The sequence below is a fragment of the Equus caballus genome, chromosome 12, assembly GCF_041296265.1.
Source record: "Equus caballus isolate H_3958 breed thoroughbred chromosome 12, TB-T2T, whole genome shotgun sequence".
Classification (NCBI taxonomy): domain Eukaryota; kingdom Metazoa; phylum Chordata; class Mammalia; order Perissodactyla; family Equidae; genus Equus; species Equus caballus.
Window position 1 is genome coordinate 42089127 of NC_091695.1, and position 22127 is coordinate 42111253.

At 63.4% G+C, this 22127-nt stretch overlaps 1 protein-coding gene across 4 annotated transcripts; it reads right to left on the minus strand.

Moving 5' to 3' along the window:
• Positions 1-1800: 1800 nt before the first annotated feature.
• Positions 1801-21255, minus strand: ATG2A (autophagy related 2A). Of its 4 annotated transcripts, none has more exons than XM_023654383.2 (41): positions 20958-21255; positions 18650-18812; positions 18412-18564; positions 18157-18259; positions 17622-17757; positions 17378-17476; positions 17002-17098; positions 16749-16913; positions 16506-16646; positions 15766-16003; positions 15538-15682; positions 15349-15441; positions 14746-14904; positions 14401-14644; positions 13989-14085; positions 13706-13865; positions 12914-13056; positions 12675-12814; positions 12410-12570; positions 11816-11966; positions 11479-11678; positions 11294-11374; positions 10992-11098; positions 10807-10899; positions 9777-9847; positions 9546-9622; positions 8742-8912; positions 8471-8597; positions 8170-8384; positions 7391-7599; positions 6975-7110; positions 5263-5478; positions 4933-5034; positions 4764-4848; positions 4547-4682; positions 4375-4447; positions 4093-4175; positions 3706-3827; positions 3403-3557; positions 2499-2651; positions 1801-2421 (listed from the first exon to the last, which is right to left on the minus strand). In XM_023654383.2, exons 1-41 carry the CDS (start codon positions 21126-21128, stop codon positions 2185-2187), a joined length of 5808 nt encoding a protein of 1935 aa, XP_023510151.2. In that variant the 5' UTR covers positions 21129-21255; the 3' UTR covers positions 1801-2184. The 4 variants fall into 4 exon arrangements, with proteins under 4 accessions (XP_023510151.2, XP_014585167.2, XP_023510150.2 ...); XM_014729681.3 differs by having other exon boundaries at positions 8748-8912; positions 20958-21247; XM_023654382.2 differs by having other exon boundaries at positions 18412-18567; positions 20958-21247.
• Between the last annotated feature and the right edge of the window lie 872 nt (positions 21256-22127).

Genomic DNA, 22127 nt, shown 5'->3' on the forward strand with positions numbered 1-22127 from the left:
GTCCTGCTGCGGCCTGGGGGACATTTCGGAGACCCCAAAGCTTCTAGAGAGGAAGGGGAGCTGGAACTCTGAGCTTTCAGAGTGGACTTGGGCCATGCTCCTTTTTCCCAGCAGTGGAAACCGGCCCAGAGAGGCAAAGGAGGCTGCCCAAGGTCACAGAGCAGGGCCTTGAGGTCCATCCTGCCTGGCAGCCTCCCTGAAATGGTACCCTCCCTCTTGGGACGCAGTCAAGGAGGGCTGGGGTCCCCCGGCAGGAGTCCTCTCATGGGAGGACAGGCCTGTGAATGAAGAACCATAGCTGGTGACACCCCCGCCCCCAAAGCCCAGCAGCCCGTCCTGAAGGCGCCCAGGCCAGACTGAGCGCTGGCCTGGCGGAGGCAGCGGCAACGGCAATGCTGCCACCCAATCAGGAGGCCTGGCCCCTTCATCCCACAGGTGGAAATTGAGGCCCAGGGCTGGGAGGGACTTGCCCGGGTCACCCAGCGGTGGTCTGGGTCCCGTCCTTTCTTCCTCGGAGGCTGGGGACCCTGCAGAAGGTGGGCTGGGTCCTGACAGCAGGGGCCTGACCCCGGGCCGACTCTTACCTGGGCGCCTGGCTGGCCCTCAGGGCACAAGGAGGAAGTGGGGACACCCTGGGCCCAGCGCCTTTTGAGCCGTTGGCCCAGCCCCTGGTGGCGGTTAATGATTGTCCCGCCGCCTGTCAGTACCCATTGCGGTGGGGTTCAAAGGGCATGATGGAGTCTCTGGACTGTGCCCAGGCGGGCAGGGCACCATCCAGGAAGCAGTGGCCAGGCCCCCTCGCCTCTCCCCGTGGTGCAGACCCTTCGGGGCCCCACCCCTCCCTTGCTCTCCCTCCACCCCAAGTGACTGCGGGCAGCGAGGACCCTGGGGTCCACCGGGACCAACTTGTGACCGGCTCATTAATGCCCAGGTCTCCCTCAGAGGGGACACCAGGACAGAAAGGGGAGCTGGGGGACCTTTGCTAAGCCCTGAGGGGTCTGCAGATGACCCAGCAAGGTGAGGGTTCTCCACATCTGTCTCTTAACCCGAGCCTCTGTTTCCCCGCCCGCCTCAGTGCAGCGCTCCTGGGGGGTGGGGCATGATGGGAGCAGCCCCTTCTTGCTTGTCCTCAAGAAACAAGGTTGGGGGGGGGCAGACAATGGGCATTTCCCATCCCACGAACACTCCTGAGCTCACGCCCCAGGACCCCTTCCGGCCACAGTGCCCGGACCCCAGGGTGGAGACCCCCATCACCTGGAAAGCCAGCTGGGGATGGCAGGAGCAGTCTCTTGGGGCCAGCACAGAGGGATGACAGGAGGGCCTGGGGCTCAGAGACCAAGGGCGTAGCCTCCGGTCACACGGGCAGCGTCTGGGCCTCCCTGGGGCACCCCAGAGCCCAGCCCTTTGCTCCGGTCCAGCGTCCCCCTAGCTGTGCCCTCACACCCCACCCCAGGTGAGGCTGGACCCTGGGCTCCTGCAGGGAGAGAGCCAAGAAATGCGGTCTGGGCGAGGCGGACTCCCAGGGCCATTCCTCTCCTGACTCACTCAGCTCCCCTACGTCAGAAGTGGGGCCAGGACAGCGGCACCCTGGGAGTGGCGAGGAGGAGCCCAGCACCGAGAGGCAGGGCGGCCGAGGGAAGGAGTGCTGGGGTGGGCGGCTGGCTGCGAGGTCAGAGGTGGGGGGCTGGGGTTAACCTGCTGGGCGGGCAGGGAGGGGATGGTGACCCCAGGTGGTGACATGGGAGGTGGTGGGTACGGAGATGGAGGCCAGGGCGGGGCAGGTACGCAGGACCAGGGGACTGGCGGTGGCACAGTTTATTCCACTTCATGCAGACACTGAGCCACACGCTCAAGGAGCTTAAAAATAATACATTGAACCACACGGTGTCTGTCCCCCGACCACCCCCCAGGCACAGAAAGACACTGGCTGAGCGGGGTTGTGTCCGAGGGTCTGAAGCCTCCGTCCTGGGACAGGGCAGCAGTGTGGGCCCAGGTCGGGGGCAGTGTCCTTTCTCCCCAGAGGAAAAGTGCAGACAGGCCCGAGGCCCCAGGCAGGGAGGCCCCACTCTCACAGCGATTGGCAGCAGCGGGCCGGGCAGGGTCCTTCCCGGTCCTTCCCCTGAGGGCCTGGCCTGCCCGGCTCCATGAGCGGGGCAGCACCCTTGAGTCCCGGGTGCCTGGCGTTCAGTCCTGGGCCTCGTCGGAGCGCCACTTGAGAGCGTGGTCTCTGTGTGCGTCGGGCAGGATCTGGTTGCGCATCCCCCCGAGCAGGCTGGACGTGGCCTCGGTGGCTAGGATGAATGGCTTCACCACCGTGGGCGGCAGCTGGCGGATCACGCCCCCCACAGCGCCCGTCAGCCCCTTCTGCTCGTGTCCCCGAGATGCCACATCACAGATGGTCTGAGCTGTGTCCAGGATGCCCTGTAGGGGTTGGAGGTCAGTGCAGGGGTCTGGGTCGGGGGGCGGTGTGGGACAACTGGGAGCAGGGCAGGCCTCACCTCTCGAACCGTGTCGTAGGCCTTGGCCACGCCCTCCCGCAGGTCCGCCGGCTGCTGGCCCCTTCGCAGCCTTCGCCCAGAGCGCTTGTCCTGCAGGGAGCGGGAGACGGGCACTGCCGGGGACAGGATGTCATACACCGTCTCTGCTGTGGCCTGGGGGGACACAGAGGGCACCAGATGAGGAGAGCTGGCCCAGGCAGCCCCTAAGCCCTGAGCCAGCCTCCAAGGACCATGCTGGACCCCCGGCCAGCCCGGGAAGACCCCATCCCTGTCCCCCCTATGGTGGTGCTCCTGGGGTCAGGGGCCTTCACGTGGACGGCATGCCTCCTGAGGGGACTCTGCTAATGTCTTCTGGACCCAAACCCTCCTCCTGCTGACCACCATGTCTGTGTCCCCCCCGCCCAGTCTGTGGGGTGTCACAAATGCGGCTTCCCTGAGTGCACGGCCTCCGCAGTCCTGCCCCTCCCCGCCCTGCCAGCTCTGGGAGCAGCCCCAGCAGAGACCTGGGGTCCCCCGCGCTCACCCCACGGATTATCAGTGAGCCCCTCACCGAGGCCGACCTGCCTTCTGTCTGCCGGCTGCTCTGTTCTCTGCCCCCACGTCTCGCACTCAACCTCACTCCTTTGCACCCAGCCTCCTCACCCGGCTGCGCCACACCCCAGCTTAGTGCCCTGGGTGGGGGGCCTCAGGTGCCACTTATCCCTCCAGCCTCCTCTCTAGAGACCCTGCCGGGTCCCCACAGGGCTGTGCTTGCAGGTTCCAGAAGGCACCAGGCCAGTCATTTGGCCTCTCCTCTCCGTGACTGTCCCCCATAATTGCCCCCTCAGGAGAGCTTTGGGGATGGAACAGGGCGCCGTGGAGCAGACCCTCCCTGCCCTGCACCTCTGGACGCCGGGCCACTCACCTGGATAGCCTGCACCAGGCGGTTGCTGAGTTCCAGGGCAGCGGAGGCCGTGGACGAGCCGAAGGAGGCCGCCCCCCGCTGCAGCCCCCGCATGAGGCGCCCATCCTTCCTGTACTGCTCAATGGGCAGCCACAGCAGGTCCCGGAACCCTTGGACTGGGGGGATGGGGTTGTCAGAGATGCCCAAGGCTGCACTGCCCCCATTTACCTGGCTTTAGGACCTCCTCCACCTATTCCCAATGGTGGTTTCTAGGCTGCCCCAAGTTATAGGCAGTTTCAAGAGCCCCCAAAGCCAGACACTCACAGAGCTGGACAACTGAGTGCATGGGGCCCACGCCGCCCAGCAGACCAGGCAGCTGGTTCTTGCGGATGTCCTGCAGCCACTCATTGAGAGCATAGCCCAGCACCTTGTCCACGCCCAGGAGCCTGGCAAGGGAGAGGAGAGGACGGTGGAGTGAGGCAGAGCCACCCACTGAGGGGTCATGGGGCCAGGAGGACCTGAGGCACCCCAAGACCTCCCATGACCCCACCCAGCCCTGAGTGGAGGGATGACTGCCCATTTTACAGAGGAGAAACGGGCCCCAGAGGGGTGATGTCTTGGCCAAGGCCACACAGCCTGTCAGGAACAGAGCGAAGGGAAAATGGGGACCCTGGAGAGAGGCTGGGGTGCTGGAGCGTGTGGAGGGCTCACCCGTGCCGACAACACAGCCGCTTTAGCTTCAGCTCGGAGCAGTTGAGCTGGGCCAGGCCGATGAGGAGGCCAGCAAAGGTGCCCTGGGGTGGGGCAGGGGCTCAGGTTCACACATGGGGCACAGGGCCTGCCCAGACCACAGGAGCCCTGGAGGCCGCTCAGCAGCCAGTGGTGCCTGGATGCAAGCCCTGGCCCCTCGGCCCCCAAAGACCAGGCCACAGAATGGGGGACCCCAGAGAGCGTCTGGCCCATGTGGCTACCCCACCCGATGGCCCCACTTACCACCTGGTCCATGGTGACGTGCTTGCCGTGGTAATCCAGCCAGATGGGCACCTCGGACGTGAAGCGGAACTCCCTGGGTGGGGCGTGGGGAAAGGGGTCCTTGGGTCACTGACCTCCCCGCTGCAGCCTGGCCCAGGGCCCCCAGCCCCCGGCCCCCCGCCCTTGGCCCTACCTGAAGTAGATGGGCTGCTGCTCAGCAGAGGAGGAGCCGTGTCCACCGCCCACGGCCTCCCGGGAGCCGGTCGTCTCTACGCCCTCGGGCTGCCCTTCCTGGGGGCTGCTGGGCTGGACTCGGGTCTCAGGGTGAGCTGGGTGGGGGCAGAGACCAGGCATGGGCCCAGGGATGGCCAGGAGGTGTGGACCCTCTCCTCCCCGGCCCAGCCTCTCACCCTCAGCAGAGGCGTCCGCCGGGACCATGGGGTTGATGCCGGCCACCAGGCTGGTGAAGAAGTCCTTGAGAAAGAGCAGGGCGTCCTGCGCGGGGAGGAGCGGCTCAGACTCAGGGGCTCAGAGGCAGCGGCGTTCCCCCGGGGCTCCGCCCCAGCCCAGCCCACTCACCTGGTCCACGTTGAGCCGCAGGGGCATCAGCGAGACTCGGAGGCAGCACTCAGGCCCACCCAGGTTGGTCGTGGGGGCCACGTGCAGCGCTTTGATGGTGAGCTGGGGGCAGAGGCAAGCTCTGGGTGTCTGCTGGGCCTCGGGCCTGCGCCCCACTGCTCGCCCAGCCAGTCCTGCACCTGCACGTGCTGTTCCCTCAGCTGAGCCCCCCCAAGCCCCACCAGCCTCCCAGACAACCTGGGTGTGTTTGTGCACATACACGTGTGTGCATGCGCACGTGGCTCCAGGGTCCCATGCCCAGCCCAGGGCGGACGGCAGGGTGGCCCATACCATGTTGGAGTGGGCGCGCCGCGGCATCCGCTCGCTCGTGTGTAGGTATAGGAACTTGTTGATCTGGGAGGAGGCGAGCCGGTCACGGACCTCGAGCTCCTGCACGATGAACACCTGGCGGGACAGTGGCCGCTCCTCCAGCTCCTGGCCAGGGGCTCCGGGGCCTGTGGGGCCTGTGGCTGGCTCCGCTGGGTACACCTCATGCTGGAAGCTTACCTGAGGGGCGGACAGAGGCCTGAGCCAGGCAGGCAGGGCCAGACACGGAGGAGGGGCTTGCCCCAGGCCCCCCCTCTCCAGCCACCCTTCCTGCCCCCAGCCCCGTCTCAGCCCCAGTGGCTGCCACCAGGACACCTCCACATGGCAATCTCACAGTCATTTCAAACTTTTTGAACATTTCAAACACATGAACCACAACGGACCACTTCCCCCGCTCCCATAGCCTTCCCATCGCCTAAGCGGCACCCGTCCCCCGCGTCATCCTAAGCACAAACCTTGGTCCAGGCTTCGCCCTCCCGCCTCTCCATCAACCATGCCTGTTGGTTTTGCTTCCTCAAAGCATCTCTCCAATCTGTGTGCAATACTGTCACTCCGCAGCTGCGACCTGGTCTTGGGGCTGCTGTCACCTCTCCCCTGGATGGCTACCCTGCTTGTTCCCTCCAGCCCCTTCTCCGCACACCAGGGGGATCTTTGTAAAGGATGTGCCTGCCCATCTCGAGCCTGCAAACTCCTCACCATGGCCCCGCAAGGCCTTGCCCTCTGCCCTTGCTCCTGCTATGCCCGTGCGCTGGCCTCTCTCCCGCCCCTTGAACGGGGCAGGGCCTTCCTCAGCTTCAGGCCCTTGCCTCTCCCCCGGCACCGGCTCGCCGGCCCCTCAGTGCTCCGAGAGCCCCAGCCAGTGCTCCAAAGTACATCCCAGAGTTCTCAGCAACAACAGCTCTTGTGAGCTCGGGGGGTGGGGCTGCGCAGGCTCGCTTGCAGCAAGCGGCACCTGCACGTGCCCGATCTCAGGTCAGCCTGACCCGCTCTCTCTCTCTCTCTCATGCACGTCCACTCCAGTAGCCCAACCTGTGCTCCCACCATCATGATCTCTCCAGAATCTGACCATTCTTGCCCGCTCTGCTGCCACCGCCCTGCATGGCCACTGTTGCGTGCTGACTACATCTCATTTGAGTAAAAACCAAAACCATCCGTGGCCTGCAGGGCCCTTGTCGGCCCGTCCCGGCAGGATCTCTGGCCTCGTCTCCTGTTGTTCTCCTCCCTGCTCAGCTCCAGGCTCGCTGGCCTCCTCGCTGCCTCCGGAACACGGCAGGGACGCTCCCAGCTCCCAGCCTTCGCTGTGTCCTCCTCCTGAGAAGCCCTTCCCGGCTCACTTCCTCAGGTCCTCGTGCAAAGAGCACGTTTCCACGAGGACCCTCCTGCCCCTCCCTGCTCACTTTCCCCGAGCACTCATCACATTTGACAGATTTGGTCTATCCTACTCCCTCCACTACGGTGCCAGTGACAGGAGGCCAGGGCTTTGCCCGTCACCGTATCCAGCATCTAGAACAGCACCCGGGATGCAGCATAGCGGCCACTCCATAAACACAGGAGCTGGTGTACAACCAGGGGCCACAGTGAGCTCCCGTGGAGTGAAGCACTGGCTGAACGGCAGGGACAAGAGGCCCCTGTCCCCCGCCCTGGCTGGCCTTCTGCAGCCCAAGTCCCCAGCTCACCTTGCTGAGCTGGATCTCCATGAGGACATGATGCTGTCTCCCACTGCCCCCCTGCGTCCGCCAGGAGTTCTGCGGCCGGTTGGGGCCAGAAGAGCGGGAAGGGGAGCCCCTGGGGGCCGTGAGGCTGACTCTGGCTCTGGGAAGAGGGACAGGGGACAAGTTGACTCAGGGGAAGCCCCTTCCTTTGCCCCCTCCCTTCAAGCAGGTCCTTCAGCCTGAGGCCAGGGACCCTCTCTGGCCTCAGCCCTGGCAGGTGGGCAGGGCAAGCGAGGAGGAACTGAGGCCAGCGAGGAGGCAAGCATCTGGCTCAAGGTTACCAGCGGCTGAAGGTCAGAGCCGGACCCCAGTCCAGACCCCATTTCCTGGGTGAGTGGGCCACCATGCCACAGTGGCCACCTGTACCTGTTCCTCCTCACCTGTGGCCGGGGTGAGGGCCAAAGTCTCGGCCCCCATAGAGGTGCCAGACGAGCGAGACCTCACGCAGCACCACGCGGCTGCTGGGCACCGGGAAGTGGGCGGGCGCCCGCAGCAGGTCCGTGCTGCCCAGTGGCCGTGAGAAGTGCCCATCCTGCACGACGATGGGGCCGGGATGCAGCTGCGTCACCACGGGCTCCCCATCTCGGGGCTGCGGGGAGGAGGCCATGTGAATCTGGGCGGCACAGACACCTCTCCTAGTCTAGGCCGCCCCCCATTTCTCCTCCACCCTCATGCCTCCCTCCCTGTTTCTGATGAAAGATGACTCTCGCGGGCCACAGTGCCCAGGGCCTATGTCTGAGGGCCCTGTCCAGGGGGAGCCTGAGTGCCCCTCGCTCTGCTGGCCCTTTCTCCCCGGGACTGAGGTCTTGCTCATATGTGACAGTGAGTTTGGACATTCCCACTGGCACGTGGGCCCAGGAGGTCAGCGCCCCCGCAGCCCCTGGCTCTCCTCACCCTCCCACTAACCACGCTGCTCCTCATCCACCTGATGGCCCGGCCCCCCTGCCCCAGATGCCGTGCCTTCTCTCTTCCTCGGGAAATCCACTCGCTCCTTCCAAGCCCGGAGTCAGGGCAGCCTCCCCAGGCGACCCTCCCAGCCCCACCTCCCCAATGACAGTGACCACTTCCTGCCTCTCACAGCAGGAGCCCTAGAGGGGCATGAAACCATGCTACCCTCTCCCACCCCTTCCTGGCCCTGCGCCACCTGCCCACCACGCACCGGGATGCCCAGGCCAGGAGCGTCAAGGATGCAGAACTCGTCACTGTCCAGAGTGTCTCCATCACCCTCCTCTTCCTTTTCATCTTCCTTGGCCTCTGGGCGGGACCCCAAGCTGCCAGCGGGAGCCCTAACAGGGGGTGAGGGAGGCTGGGCCCCACTCCGTTCACCTGGGAATAGGTACACCGACACAGGCGAGGCCTGAGGGAGGGGCCCACCTGTGGGAGAGAAAGGCCGTTCGAAGGGGGTGGCCGACGTGGGTGCCTGATTGTGTCTGCAGGCCCCAAAGCACCCCCCACCCCACCTGAAGGCTGGGCCAGCTCCCGCAGGCTGCGCTCGGTGTCCAGGAGGGCGTCGGCCAGGTCCCGCTGGTTGATGAGGGCCGTCTCCACTGGGGGGCATGAGGGCAGGGAGGCAGGGCTCTCGGAGAGCTGGGCCAGGCAGGGGAGGAGCGGTGAATGAGTGACAGGAAGGGGGGGGTGGGGCCCAGGGCTCCCTCATCTCCAGGCCCCTGGGGGATGTGGCAGGGGAGGGGGCCTGGCAGAGCTCTGGTAGCCTGTGTGGCCAGGCCTCACCTGTACCTTCTGGCCGGCGATCTCCGTGGGGCTGGGGGGCCGGGGTGGGGGGTGCAGGTCGCCCTCACTCATTACGTACTGGAGCAGGTTGACCAGCAGGGCGCAGGAATCGGCACAGCTGTGCACGTGCACCACGTTGTTGGAGCAGCGCAGCTCGAACAGTGGCTGGCTCTGTGGGGGCGGGGTGGGGTGGGGACGCCATCAGCCCAGGCTCTATGCTCACCACACATAGATAGGCCCCGCTGGGCCTCCCCTGGGTGTGTCAGCCTGCCCAACAACCCCACTGAATGGATGGGCATACTGAGTGCAGAGGGTGAAAGGGGCTTTGCCCAGGGCCGCTGGAAGAAGCAGGAGTGCGCTCCTTGCACAAAGGGCTTCGCCCAGTCGACCTGGGTGCCTGATTGTGTGCCGCTGGCCCCAGAGCACCCCTACCCCACCCGAAGGCTGGGCCAGCTCCCCAGGCTGCTTTCTCCCTGACCTCAGCCTATTATCTCCACTTACAAGTGAGGAATTTGGGGACCCACAAAAGCTGTCCGACTCTTGAGGCCCTGCTTTTGCGCTGACTGCAGCTGCCCTCTGGTGGCGGGGCTCACAGTGGGGGACACACATGGTGGACCTGGTCCTTTCCAGGGGGCCAACAACCACAGCCCAGCATGGGACAGGCAGGCAGTGACCATGACCTGAGCCCAGGCCCAGCGAGTAGAAGAGGAGAGATGGTGCGTGGGGAAAGGGTGATGTCCTGAAGGCTCCCTGGAACGTGTTGCCTGCTCTGGCTGGGGGACCCTGGGTGACCGCCACACTCACCAGTTTGCCCTCGGTGCTCCCCTTCCAGGTTTTGATCATGAGCTCCAGGAGGTCAACGTCCAAGACACAGACGTAATCTGCAGCAGAAGGTGGGAGAAGTTCCCACTGCCTCCCCACTCCCGGCCCCGGTGCCCCCACTGGGTGTGCACACGTGTGTGGGTGCTGAGAACCCAGCCAACCGCCGGGTGAGCACATCTCATGGGGAGGGAGCCCCGCCCGGGCCCTGCCCACCTCGCCGCAGGTCCAGGGTCTCCACCTCACACTTGTCGGACAGGTACAAGGCCGAGTCGTCGAGGATGAACCTGGTGGGGGACAGGGCTGAGAAGGGCCCAGGAGCAGCTGCAGGCGGCAGCTCCACGGGAGCCAGCGGGGGTGGGGGGCTCCCAAGCCCACAAGAAACTAGTGCTGGGCCCTCTCTGGCCCGGGCGTTCTTGTCTGTACTACGGGAGACCAGGCCGGGTCTCCTGCGCCACAGGCCCAGACAGCGGGTGCTCGCCGGGGCCGGCAGCACTTTCTCGTTCATTCTCCACGTGCTCCGGCTCCTCCGCCTGACTGAGGCCTCACAGCAGCCCCGGGACGGAAGTGTCCTGTTTTCCCCCAACAACATTCCCTATTCTTTTAAACTAAGTCCTTATTTTAATGGCAACATAACGCAAGCTCCTTGAAGACATTTTAGAATACAGCAATAAAAAAGAAAAGGAGAATCCCTCATAAGCCCGCACCCAAATTCTGCAAAAAGTACCATACTTTTCCTTCCAGTCTTTTCTATGAAGCCACATAGATGTATATAAATACCCCCTCATAAATCTGTTTTTTAAAACATACGTAGTTTTCCATCCTGCCTTCTTCAGTAATTATTGTACTAAAGCATTTCCCCGTATTTTTCAGTTATGCTTCATAACTAATGGTTGGGTGGGCCATGTTTACCGAGCCAGGTTGTAATTTAAGGGCATTTAGATTGTTTGGAAGTTTTGGCTGTTTGAAGTTACAGCGCAGAGGCGCGCATTCCACCTCTCTTATGCTCACACCCTCAGGACAACCACCAGTGGGAAATGATCAGGTCAGAGCCCACAAATGCTTTTTTTAAGGCTCTGATTTGAGGTCCAACCACCCTCCAGGAGTTCCTAAGGGAGGGATCATTAACCTGAATGAACAGAAAGGCTCAGAGGACACACAGCAGGCAGGCAGGAGCATGGGGGAGTGGCAGCTGCAGTCCCGCTGGACGTAGGGGGGTGGGGGAGTGGGGGAGCAGCCCGCATACCTGAGCAGGAAGGTGGAGGTGTCCATGATGATGTTGCTGGAGAGAGTGAAGGTCTCGGCGGTGAGGAGGACACGCACAGGGAGGTAGAGGGGCCTGGGGGTCACATTGGAGTTGGGGCAGGCTCCTTACGCATAAGAGCCCGCCCCCGCCCCCGGCCCCGGCCCCGGCCCGCCCAGCCTGGGTACCTGTAGTCCACGGCGCAGGAGAAGAGGTGTGTGTGCAGGACGGTGATGACCGTCGGGGGCAGGTAGCCCAGCACTGGGTCATCCAGCACATCCAAGAACTCCAGCAGCTTTAGGGGCCAGGGCGGAAGGGGCGGTGAGGATGGGAGCTTCCTTCCTCCTCTAACCAGCCAACTCCCTATATGCTGCCCATCAGTTGCCTACCACAGCCCTTGCCCAGGAAAGCCAGCTTCAGCCCAGGCCATGCCCCTCACACCCGCCTCCTCCCAGCCGAGAGACCTGCCCACCATGGCACCCTCCCTCACCTGGGAGTGCCAGCTCTGCTCTGGCAGGGCCATGTAGTGGCGCAGGGTGGCTCTGTGCAGCCGCAGTGTCACCAGGAACTCCTGGGGGGGGGGGCACAGTCAGTGCAGTGGGAGCCCAGCCCGCCATGCACCAGGGAGGCAGCTGCCCCAGCCAAGTGGGTGGGCCAGAGCAGGTGTGGCTGTACCTTGATGTTCTTGTGGGGGTCCAGGTGGATGCGCACAGCAGTGGACAGCATGTGGGGGACGCGGCCCTGGCCCTTGGGGCCCAAAGCTCCTCGCTCAGTCACCCCTTCCTCCGATGGGTAGATGGTTGGGGCCAGCTGGGCTGGAGGAGCGAAGCTGGGCAGCTCTAGGTGACTGGGCAGCTCGTAGTCATCCACGGCCGCTGGGGAGGCATCTGGTGAGCCCCTGCCAAGCCGGCTGATCGCCCACTCCACCCAGGGCCCACAGCCCTCCTGAAAGCCCCCACCCCTGACCATGGACCCTAGAGACCCCAAGGCGACTGGCCTCCAGCCCTCACACCTCGATGGTAGAGTGTTGCCTTTTCGGCTTCGAGGCAGAAGTAGCCGAGTCCTGGCTGGCCGCGGTACTGAGTGACGCTAAAGATGGTGCCTTGCTCCACATCCAGCACCAGCTCCCCGTGCACGGCCTCCAGCCGCCGCCCGCCCTCGTCCTGCAGACACAGCACGTGGCTTGGCCCCACCAGCTGCACCCCGCCGCTGCCCCACCCTCAGGGATGAGGGGGCCTCCTGGAGCCCTGACTCATGAGGGTCAGCTCCAGCCTCTACCCAGACTCTGCCAGAGGCCCAGGGCAGCACTTGCTGCTTTTGCCAGAAGAGTCATCCCAGCTCTGCCTGCCTCCTAGCAGCCAATGGTGCCGATGTGGACCCCTAGCATGGTGCCACACACAGCAGGTGCTAGTAACTGGATGATGGGGCATATCGGGACGGGTGGGCCAGTGGGTGGGGGGTGAGTGCAGCTGGCTGGACAGACTACACTCACCCCCACTGAGGCCTATTTCCCACATTCCCAATTTGGAGCTGTTCCCCCGGTCTTGCTCTCCTGCCAGTGGGGGCTCTGGAGTCAGGGGCTCACCTCTCCCTGGGCTGCCCTCACCTTGGTCTCACAGAGGGCTGTGATCCGACCCGTCAGCACCGTCACCAGGGTAGAGAAGGTGCTCTGGGAGTGAGGGCTCGGGGACTCGGAGGCAGGAGGCTGGGGGGTGCCTGATGCCCCCACCGAGAAGAAGTGGGCATCCTCGTCATCAGAGTCTGAGTCTGGGGTGAGATCAAGGAGCCGAGTGGGAAGGACACCTGGGAGGGCTACCCCAGCCCTGCCCAGCTCCGGGGGCCCCGGGCCCCCACCAGGATGCCCATCCTACCCAGCTTGAAGGCTGACTTGCACATCTTGAAGTTGTCGTGCCAGAAGCCTGAGGGGCCCGGATAGCCCGAAGGGTGAGCAGCAGGCTCGGGGGTAGGAACCAGGTCAGCGGGCTCCCACATGAGCAGGTCGTTGTTGATCCTGAGATAGGTGGACAGATGGACGGCGGTGGTGAGGGAGGCCCAGCCTGGCCCACCCCGGCCCACCCCTTGCCAGCCCCCACCCTGCCCACGTCGCCACCTGTTGTACAGGCTCTCGTAGACCTCCTTGCTGGGCAGGAAGACGTGGGCACTGGGCAGGACCACTTCCAGGCTGCAGCGCGACAGCGCCAGGGCCCGGCTCTGGAAGGCTCTCATCTCCTCAGAGTCTCCAGGAATCACCATCTGGATGGGGGGCGGGGAAAGGCATCTGAGAGATGGCTGGGAATCACCCAGGCCTGCATCCTGACTTCCCACCATTCACTCATTCTCATTCACTCATTCATACACACAAGCCCTTCTCTGCGGGGCTGTCTGACAGCCCTCTCGTGCGAAGCATCGACCATGTGCCAACCCTGCTCTGAGGGCCTCAGGTATGGGAAACCCTTTTATCCACAACAGGCCTATGAGATGAGGAAACTCATCTGTAGGTAACTCTCCAAGAGGGTGGGCGACTCCCCAAGATGACACAGCCACTGAGTGGGAGAGTCTGGATTTGAACCCAGGCCGTTTGGACAGAGGCCAGGCCCTTAACTGCCTCTCACTCAACCCTCATCAGCTTCAGAGAAGAGGATCCTGAGGCCCAAGTGTACATGGTTGATAAACAGCTGAGGGGACAGGTTCCTGGTCTTCCTGATGGAGATCCACAGCCACCAGGGCCTGCCCTCAGCAGTGCTCTCTCTCCCGGCCCCACAGGCTGGAGTGCTTGCGACTCCCAGTGACCCAAGATGATGGAAGAGATGAAATTCTCACTGGTGCCAAGTCACATCACCTGGTGCCCCAGGGAGGCCTGCTCCCTGGCCCACAGCCACCTCTGAGAGGCCTTGGGCCTCACCTCCTCTGTCTCGTACATCGTCCTCTTGGAGGAGAAGGGCGAGGGCTCGGGCTCCCGCAGCTCGCATGGACTCTCGGCCGACAGCTCCAGCTCCTCTCCCTTCTCCGGGGCCACCTCCCACTGTGCGCTGCTGACCTGGGGGTTCAGGGTCACCACTACCCTGCCGGGGCACAGGCCTGTCACTGGCCTGCAAGCCCCCAGCCCCTGGTCCCGAATGGCCTCCCACCACCCTCAGTGGCAAAGCCCTCCTCTCCTGCTTGCCCCTTCCAGAGACCCCACTTACTGGGGCAGGAAGTACTTGCGTCCAGGGCTCTTGGGATCCAGGGCTCTGGAGACCCGCAGGCAGGGGACAGGGGGCTTCTCCCCATCTTCATAGGTGCCTGGAGAGGATGGGCGGGGTGGGGGGTTATCACTGCTGTCTCTCATGATTATTTCTTCCCCAATGCCAGGTGGGGTCAGCGGGGGCGTGGACCCCCACCGCAGTGACTGTCCTTTACTGTTTACAGACCTGTGTCCTCCCTCATGCCCATGGTGTGCAGCAGCCCAGGGATAAAGGTCCACTCTGCTCGCTGCCAGGCAATACTGATACCCCACAGAGCTGGTGAGGCCTTGGCCAGGGTCTGCCCCGCTATGCCCCAGCCCCTTCTGTAGCCCCAAGCCCCCTGCACCTGGTGTCATCCCCCTGGGGCTCTCACCATGTAGGTCAGAGCAGGTAAGTTCCAGGCGGGTGGGGGCCGGGGGACCAGGCCCACTGCTCAGCTCTGATCGGAACTGGGGCTCGCTCAGCTCCAGCCGCAGCTGCTCAGCCCGCACAGCCCGGCCTGCCCAGGGGTCCCGCTCAGGCCGCAGGTCGGCAATGGGGAATCGCAGCCGCAGTGTGGCCCGGGGTGCCGAGAGCCGCATCACTGTCTGCTGCTCGGCAGCTGCGGGGGGCTCCGTCTGCAGGAGGTGGGGGGTCAGAGGTGCCATGAGGGCCCCCACCACTGTGGTCTCAGGCAGAGGGTCCGTGCCCCACTCCCCGCCCCTGCTGGGCATCTCACCAGCAGGCCGGCAGGCGGCTCGGGAGGGGGTGTGGTGGCCAGGCGCAGCAGGGCAGTGAGCCGGTCCAGGGCCCCCAGCTCCACATCCGCCTGGAAGTCAGCCAGGTCCAGGGTCAGTTCTGAGTGGCAATGGCAGGCAGCTGGGCGCCGGGGTCGGCTCTGAGGGCGAGGGTGTTCAGGTCAGCGAAGGCTGTGGGGTGGGTGAGGGCAGGATGGGAAGGGGCCCCTTTGAGCAAAAACAGAACACAGAGCCCTCCTGGGTGGTAAGGAGAAGAGCTCGGGCAGGGGACCCAGGAAGGGATGGGAGACCCTCACCACCCTGCCCAAGGCAGAAAACCATGCTGGTTTAATAAAAGCCACCCAATACTCGCCACTCCCAGCCCTGGAGGCCAGCAGGGGATTGCCATGATGAGCCAGAAGAGGGGCAACCAGGCTGAGAATGACGCAGACATATTCAAGGGCCCCGGGCTGTGCTCTGGTTGGAGCACAGGGTAAGCGGGTGGAGGGCGGGAGTGGGGAGACACCAGGGAAGGCTGGTGGGAGGGGGTCAACACACCACAGGAAACAGCCAAGGGCCCCTAGGTCTGGAGAGGGGTGGGTTACCTTGGGCACACGGCGTAGGGTCTGTGTGTGGCGCAGGTGGGCGCAGGGCCGAGCTGAGGCCTGGGAGCCCAGGCTGCTGGGGAAGCTCAGGATCTGGGATGGGACGCAGGAGGTGAAAGTCAGGCCAAGCCCCACGCCCAGCCGAACCTCCAGGCCCTGGCGTGCACACTGATGCTCCGTGGCCCTCACCTCTGTGTACTCAGGCTCCGAAGTGTCCCTGGGCCACAGACACTCCAGCACCTCGAGCTGCCCAAAGTGCACCTCCGTGCTGGTGGTCCGCCGGCCCCTGCCGGTCCGCAGCTCCCAGGACAGCTGCACGGCGGCACCCGTTAGCCTGCAGCGAAGAAGCTGGGCATCAGAGGGCGGACGTGGGGAGCTCAGGCAGTCCCTCCTCAGGCCTCTGCCACGGGCTTGTACCGGACATGGCTACAGGGACAGGCCCTCTGGAAGCGCGGTCGGAGATGGTGGAAGTCACGGGAACCGAAGGGCCCATCCTTGGTGGCATCAAATTCGGCAAAGAAGTGGCTGGTGAGGTCAGGTGGTCCAGAAGACGGGGCGGACGTCTGAAGCAAGGTCACGGTCACACCCCCCAAGGTCATCTTTAGCAGCGAGTCAGGGCGCAGGGTGTCTGGGAGGGGCGTGGGGGCCGTCTTGCCTGAGGGGACAGAAGCTTCACCAGAGGCTCCCCAGAGCTCACGGGCATCCCAAGTAGAGTGACAGACACCAGGCTGGAGGCTGGGAGAAGCCCTGACCCAGCTGGCAGGGGCTCTGGCAGGGGGCTTGGCCAGGCAGGGGTGACATGGAGCCTTGTTATGCCAGGTGCTGAGACCAGGCCCAATTCAACCCTGTCAAGGGAGTGGAAGGGACTAGAAGGAATAGAGCATCAGCCCAGCACCTGACACACAAGCTCTCAACAAACATCGGCCAACATACAGCCTGGCAGGGGCAGATCTCATCCCCCTTGAATGGAAGGGGAAACTGAGTCTCAGAGAGTCGAAGAGCTTGGCCCAAGATCCCTGACGCTGAAACCTAGGCTCTGTCCATTACTGAGCATCCCCAGGGAACCAAGTCACCAACGGTGGACCTCCAGGCATGCGCATGTGACATCACGTCGGTACTGGGTCCTCTTCCAGCTCTTCCTGCCCCAGAGCACTCACCAGTTGGGTGGCCCTGGGCAGACAGCCGACGGGGGGCCGAGTCGCTGTGCACAGAGGAGCCCAGGTCGACATCGGAGAGGGAGAGCTCAGAGACGGCCGAGGCCACGCTGCTCGTGAGGCCCGCCATGGAGAAGAAGAGGTCTGGCGGCCAGAGGAGTGGCGTCAGGGCCAGCCGGGCTCGACTCCAATTCCTGCACCCACACTAGCCACCCCGCCAACGGCCGGCTCTGGCCCCACACCCACCAGTGCTGTCCAGGCTGACAACAGGATTGACAAGGGGGTCTGGGCTGACGGGCTCGGCCACAGCCCCCGCCTGCAGCTGTTGGTTCAGGTCCTGCTCAATCAGCCACAAGTCTTCAGCCCCGAGCGGCCGGCTCCTGTTGAGCTTGTCAATCAGGCACTCGGGGTCTACAGAGAGGACACTTCTTTGTGTGAAGCCAGCCGGGCCGGGCCCTCCCCAGCCATCCTACCCCCGGGACCTCCCAAGAGGCCTTACCGGCAAGGCTCACGGCGTCAAGCAGTTCCCGAAGCTGCTGGAGCTGCCGTGGGGTGAGGAGCAGGTGCAGGGAGCCCAGCTGTCCGGCCACCTCCAGCTGGGGGCAGATGGGGCAGCCATGGAGCCTAAACCCACCACCCACCTGCCCTCATCCTGAGCGGACAGGATGCCAGTTGCCAGCCTAAGCTCTGTCACCAACTAGCTGTGTGACCCTGGCCCCAACTTGACCTCTCTCAGCCTCATTTTCTCCAGTTGCCAAGGAGGCAGTAATTTTCCCCATTCAACGACCCCACTTTGTCCCAGGGAAGGTCAGAATCGCTGAGGAGGAGTCTGAGATGGGGCCCACTCCCTCCTCTCCAGGGGCCTCGGGACCCACCTTGGGGCCTGGGAAGGCCTCATTTTGTTTCAATTTCACCGTCAGCTCCATGTACCCTGAGCAGCTGCCGATCTGTAAGGGGGGCTCTGGGGGTTCTTCCTGGGAGATGAGAGGATACAGGAGGGAAGGGGTGGAGAAGATGAGGTCAGAGACAGTCAGAAGGGATGGGGGGGCAGAGGGGTCAAGGGCCAGAGAGAACAGAGATTAGAAGGAGAAAGAGACTGTGGGTTCAGAGTTGGCCCACCTGTGCGGGGAGCTCCTCGAAGTGCAGGCGAACCCCCGCCAGCTGCAGCAGCTTGTGCAGGAAGGCGGGAGGCTGGTGCACGTCCACCGGGGGCGCCTGGCTTGGGTCCCGCACTGCCTCGTCACAGTACTCTAGTCTGGGGAGTGCAGGGTCAGCCCTTGCCCAGGTACCCCGAGCCTGGAGCCCCCCCGCAAAGTATTCTGTTCTAGGGGTCTGGGGTCAGGGAGTCTGGCCTGCAGAGCTGTCCCATCCTAGCCAGGCCATCCTGGACCTCCACGGCCAGCTTGGGGGCTCAGGCCAGCACTGCTCCTCAGACCCACGGCATGGAATCTGATCCTTGGGGCCCCAGCCTTGGCCCCTGAACACTGCTCCAGGCTCACAGCACAGCCTGCCTCCCCCTGCTTCGGCCACCGCCCAGGCCCACTCAGACGTGCCCTTCCCGAGACCAGGCTTGGGGTGGGGCAGGACAGAGTCATTCTGCAGCCCCCCACTCCCCTCTTCCTCATGCCAGCCCACCCCGCCTGGCCTGCCCTACCTCTGCACGTGGACTTCCACCGCCACGCCATGCTCCCCGTCACCTGGAGAGTGCTCCACCCTCACGACAGTGTCCAGGAAGGTCACCTTGATCCTTCGCAGCACTGAGGGGTGGAGAGGGGTCTCAGGTCACGTGGAGCAGCAAGGGACAGGCAGAGTTCCCCTGCTGGGGCAGGGGGATGGCCACACTGCCGTCTGGGCCCCCTCTGTCCTGTGGACCTCAGAGGGGCAGGGTGGTGGAGAAGGGCCCGTTTACCAGTCTCGATGGTCTGGGCGAACATCTCCAGCCCTTCCAGGGGCTGTGGTGGCTCAGAGGGCTCGGGCAGCCCGTCCCGCAGGCACTCCTGAGCCAGCTGCAGGCTTGTGGTCATGCATGAGGCCCAGCTCTGCGAGTCGGCGGCCCCCGGCCCTGCTGGTAGGAAGAGAGTCTCAGAGCAGGCAGGCCCCCTCCCACCACCTGCTCCACCCTCAGCCCAGCCTCGCCCTGCGCTCACCTGGGCCCTGGCGGGGCTGCAGGGTGAGCTGGAGGCCTGACACGTGCACGGTGCAGTGGTCAGTGAGCAGCGCGGCCCAGGGCACGGCCACCTCGATGGAGCCCACGAAGCCTTCCACCAGCTCCAGGGGCGACTCCATGGACTCCAGCACCTCGTTCACAGACTGAGAGTAGCAGGGGATAGAGCCGGCTCAGGGAAACCCCAAATCTGGCTGTCTCCCCGGCTGCCGCACCCCTTGTCTGGCTGTTCCACCTTGGAGAGCGCCCTCGCTCTCCCCATCCCTCCACATGCTACCGCAGAGATCCTACTTTTGCTCATGCTGATCCCTACTCTTGGCCCACCCTATCCCAGCATCATCTTCTCATGCCCAATCTTTCAAGTCCAAGGCGGGAGAGCTGGAGGATGAAGGGGGGAAGCCAGGCAGAGGGGATGGAAGGTGGAGTGTTCCAGGCATGGGAACAGCATGTGCAAAGGCCCAGCAGAGAGCAGCAGCACCCCAAGTTCACTCTGGGTGAGCACGGGGTTCAAGGGGAGGGTCCAGGATAGGCAGGCAGGGGGCTGACCTGAGCTGAGGGGACCATCCCAACTCCAAACACTGGTGTGCTGAACATCTCTGAGGCACAAGGTCGAGCCCCCAGGTACAAATAGGGGAGTAAGTGCACCCACACCAGCCTGGGAGCTCCCTGAGGGCAGCAGCCTACCTGCTTTCTCTGTGTGACCACAGCGCATGTGGTGCCACCCAGAGAGGGCCTCAGTAACCACTTGCTGGATTGGTGAATAAACACATACATGACAGAACTAGAAGGCCCATAGGGATGCAGTCCAAATTCCTCCCCCAGAGATCCACGGATGGGGAAACTGAAGCCTACAGAGGAGAAGCGACTAGTCTAGTCACCCAGTGTCCTGTAGGGACTGAGACTGGGACCCAGGCCTCTCTACTCCATCCCAGTCCAGGGTCCGCAGGCACTCGGCTTCTTCTGGGGTCTTCAAGGTAGGGGCTGCAGGCCGAGCAGCTGGGAGGAGGGGCTGGCTATTGGAAAAGCACCTGCACTCCACCAGGGCCCAACTCCTCCACGGAGGCCAGCCCCGAAAGCAGCCTCGCTAGGAGCCAATTCAATCGCCAGCACTGGGGCTGGGTGGGGTGGGTGGGACTGTTTTCTGGGATCGGAAGTAGAAAGAGGTGGCCTAGAGGTCTAGGTCATTTCTTTCAGGCCAGATTAAGGGGCTGAAGTCAGAGGTCAGAAAAGGCCTCCTCCACTGGGATTCACAGGCAAGAGGCTACCGGGAGGTGCCCCCAACTCTGGGCTCAGGGGGTCTCCCCCTACCCTACATTTGCTCAGGAAGGCCTGGCTGGCCCCTAAAGCCCAGCTCTTCCACCCCGATTACCCTGAAGCCAGGCACCCTGTCTCAGCCAGAGACCCCTGCCCCATGCGCACTCCTGCTGCCCTGGCATGGAGGGTTGACCCAGTGCTAGCTCTGGGCTGGCGCCTCTAATTGGTGGCTCCTTTGCAACTTCCCAGGTCAGCTGAGCCATGAGTCACCGCCCCCAGCCTCAGGCCTCTGACCCAGACCTCACTCCTCTCTGCTTCCCCAGCATCTCCCTGGGCTTCCTGCCTGCCAGAGGCCAGACCTCTCCACTTTTCCTGGGGGCTTCCCTCCAGGTGGGGTTGCTGACTCCCCCAAGCCCATCCCCAAACACCCGCTTGGTCCATCCCACTCTCCCTAAAGCAGGAAGTAAGGAGTGACAGCAGTCACACGAGGTGTTGATCAACATGGGTGTTGACGAAGTTGTTGACATCCATATCAGGAGGTTAATGCCACCCACCAGGCCCAGGACCATGGTGGGGTCAGGAGGTCAGGGCACCTTTCCCACAGGTGCCCTCAGCAGGGCTCCGGGCCTCTACCAGCCTTCCCTGACCAGCTGCACGGCCCCAACTCTGTCACTGCCCTGGCCAGGTCCCACCGGAGCCCCCTAGTTCCTCCACTCCCGCCTCCCCCTCTCCTTAGCCCCTCGGCACCACGCTCCTCAACTCAGGCCCCAAACTCGATGTGCTCATTCTGGCATTCTCCAGACAAGTGACATCTCCCCCTCCAGCCTGTTTCTGCTCCAGTGAAGAGGAGGCAGGAACCCCATCCCGCGCAGGTTCTGGCTCTGGAGGCGATGAGCCGGGTCTCTCCGACGCCTGGAAAGGGCCAGACTCCCACGGCCTGTCCACGCCGGTGCCTGCTCCCCCGGCCTGACCCTTTCTCCGGGAGCCTCAGATCGCTGCGCCCCCGCCCCTTCCCGGACTCGGGCCTGTCTCCTCACCCAAATCTCCAGGTGGATATCCCGCAGGGCAACGCTGCCCTTGTACAGATCGAGGCTGAGCTGGTCCAGGCTGAGGTGCTCCTGGAAGAAGTGACCCAAGTAGTGGTGCAGCAAGTAGCGGCAGACCCGCTCTTTCACACAGTTCGACCATGGCCACAGCCATCGTGACATCTCGGAGACCGCCGGGCCCGCGCCGCCTCCGCTCGCCGCCCGCCGGCGATCCCCTTCCGGCAGCGCTGTTCACTAGAGCCCCCGGCTCACCCCGCCGCTTCTCTCAGCGCCAGGCCGCACCCCCGGAGGCTCAGCCACGCCCCCCACGCTCACTGCCATTGGCCATTGCAAAGGGCGAGGCCTACTGATTGGCCGCGGGGGGCGGAGCCTTCGGGCGCGAAAAAGGGACCGGGCTCTCTGCAAGACATAGAGCTCCCAGCTTTGATCTACGCTTGCGTATAAATTCTGGGGCGGGGCGGCCTTTAACCTCTCCTGTACAGGCTCCGGGAAGGCTGTTGCTGGAGGTGCCAGCTCCGCAAAGGACTGCGCATGTGCCGACTCGTCCGACGGCTTGAGGTAGTTGGGGAGGATTTAAAGGGACAGTGTCCCGTCAAACTTCGTAAAAAGCTTCCCAGAGGAATGAAGTCAGTGTGAGAGCCGCAGCACGCAGCTGTAGAAACAATTAAGTGAATGAACATTTGCATTTTACGAAACGCTTTATCATCCTTTATCTCATTCAGACCTCATAACAATCCTCTAAGGTAGAGATTACTGTCACCATTTTACAGATAACAGGTTTATTAGGGTTACCGTGAGTCCATCAGCAAGGAGGTCTTTTTTTCCACTCCTCACCTGGAATATTCAGCAGATTTACTGACCCTCCCCTCTCTCTGCAGTTGGGCCTCCAGCCTCTCTCTGGAATAATAAATAATAATAGTTTTTCGTATTTCTAATCCTGGATTCTAAAACCCTTGAGCAGGGAGGCTGTTGTTTTTGTACAGCCAGTGAGCTAAGCACGGCTTTCACATTTTTAAACAGTTGGAAAAAATCGGAGGAACAAGATTTCACAACACGTGAAAATCATATGAAATTCACAAGTCAGTGTCCAGCCACAACGTTTTGGTGGAACACAGCCATGCTCATTCAATTAAGGACCGTCTAGGGCTGTGTTCTTGCTAC

Coding starts and splice junctions, on each gene's coding strand:
- ATG2A (XM_023654382.2), bottom strand. CDS start 21,128: ATGTCACGATGGCTGTGGCCATGGTCGAACTGTGTGAAAGAGCGGGTC. Junction 13,057..13,705: donor CGATGTACGAGACAGAGGAG/GTGAGGCCCAAG, acceptor CCCCCCATCCAG/ATGGTGATTCCTGGAGACTC. Junction 5,479..6,974: donor TGGAGATCCAGCTCAGCAAG/GTGAGCTGGGGA, acceptor TCCGCCCCTCAG/GTAAGCTTCCAGCATGAGGT.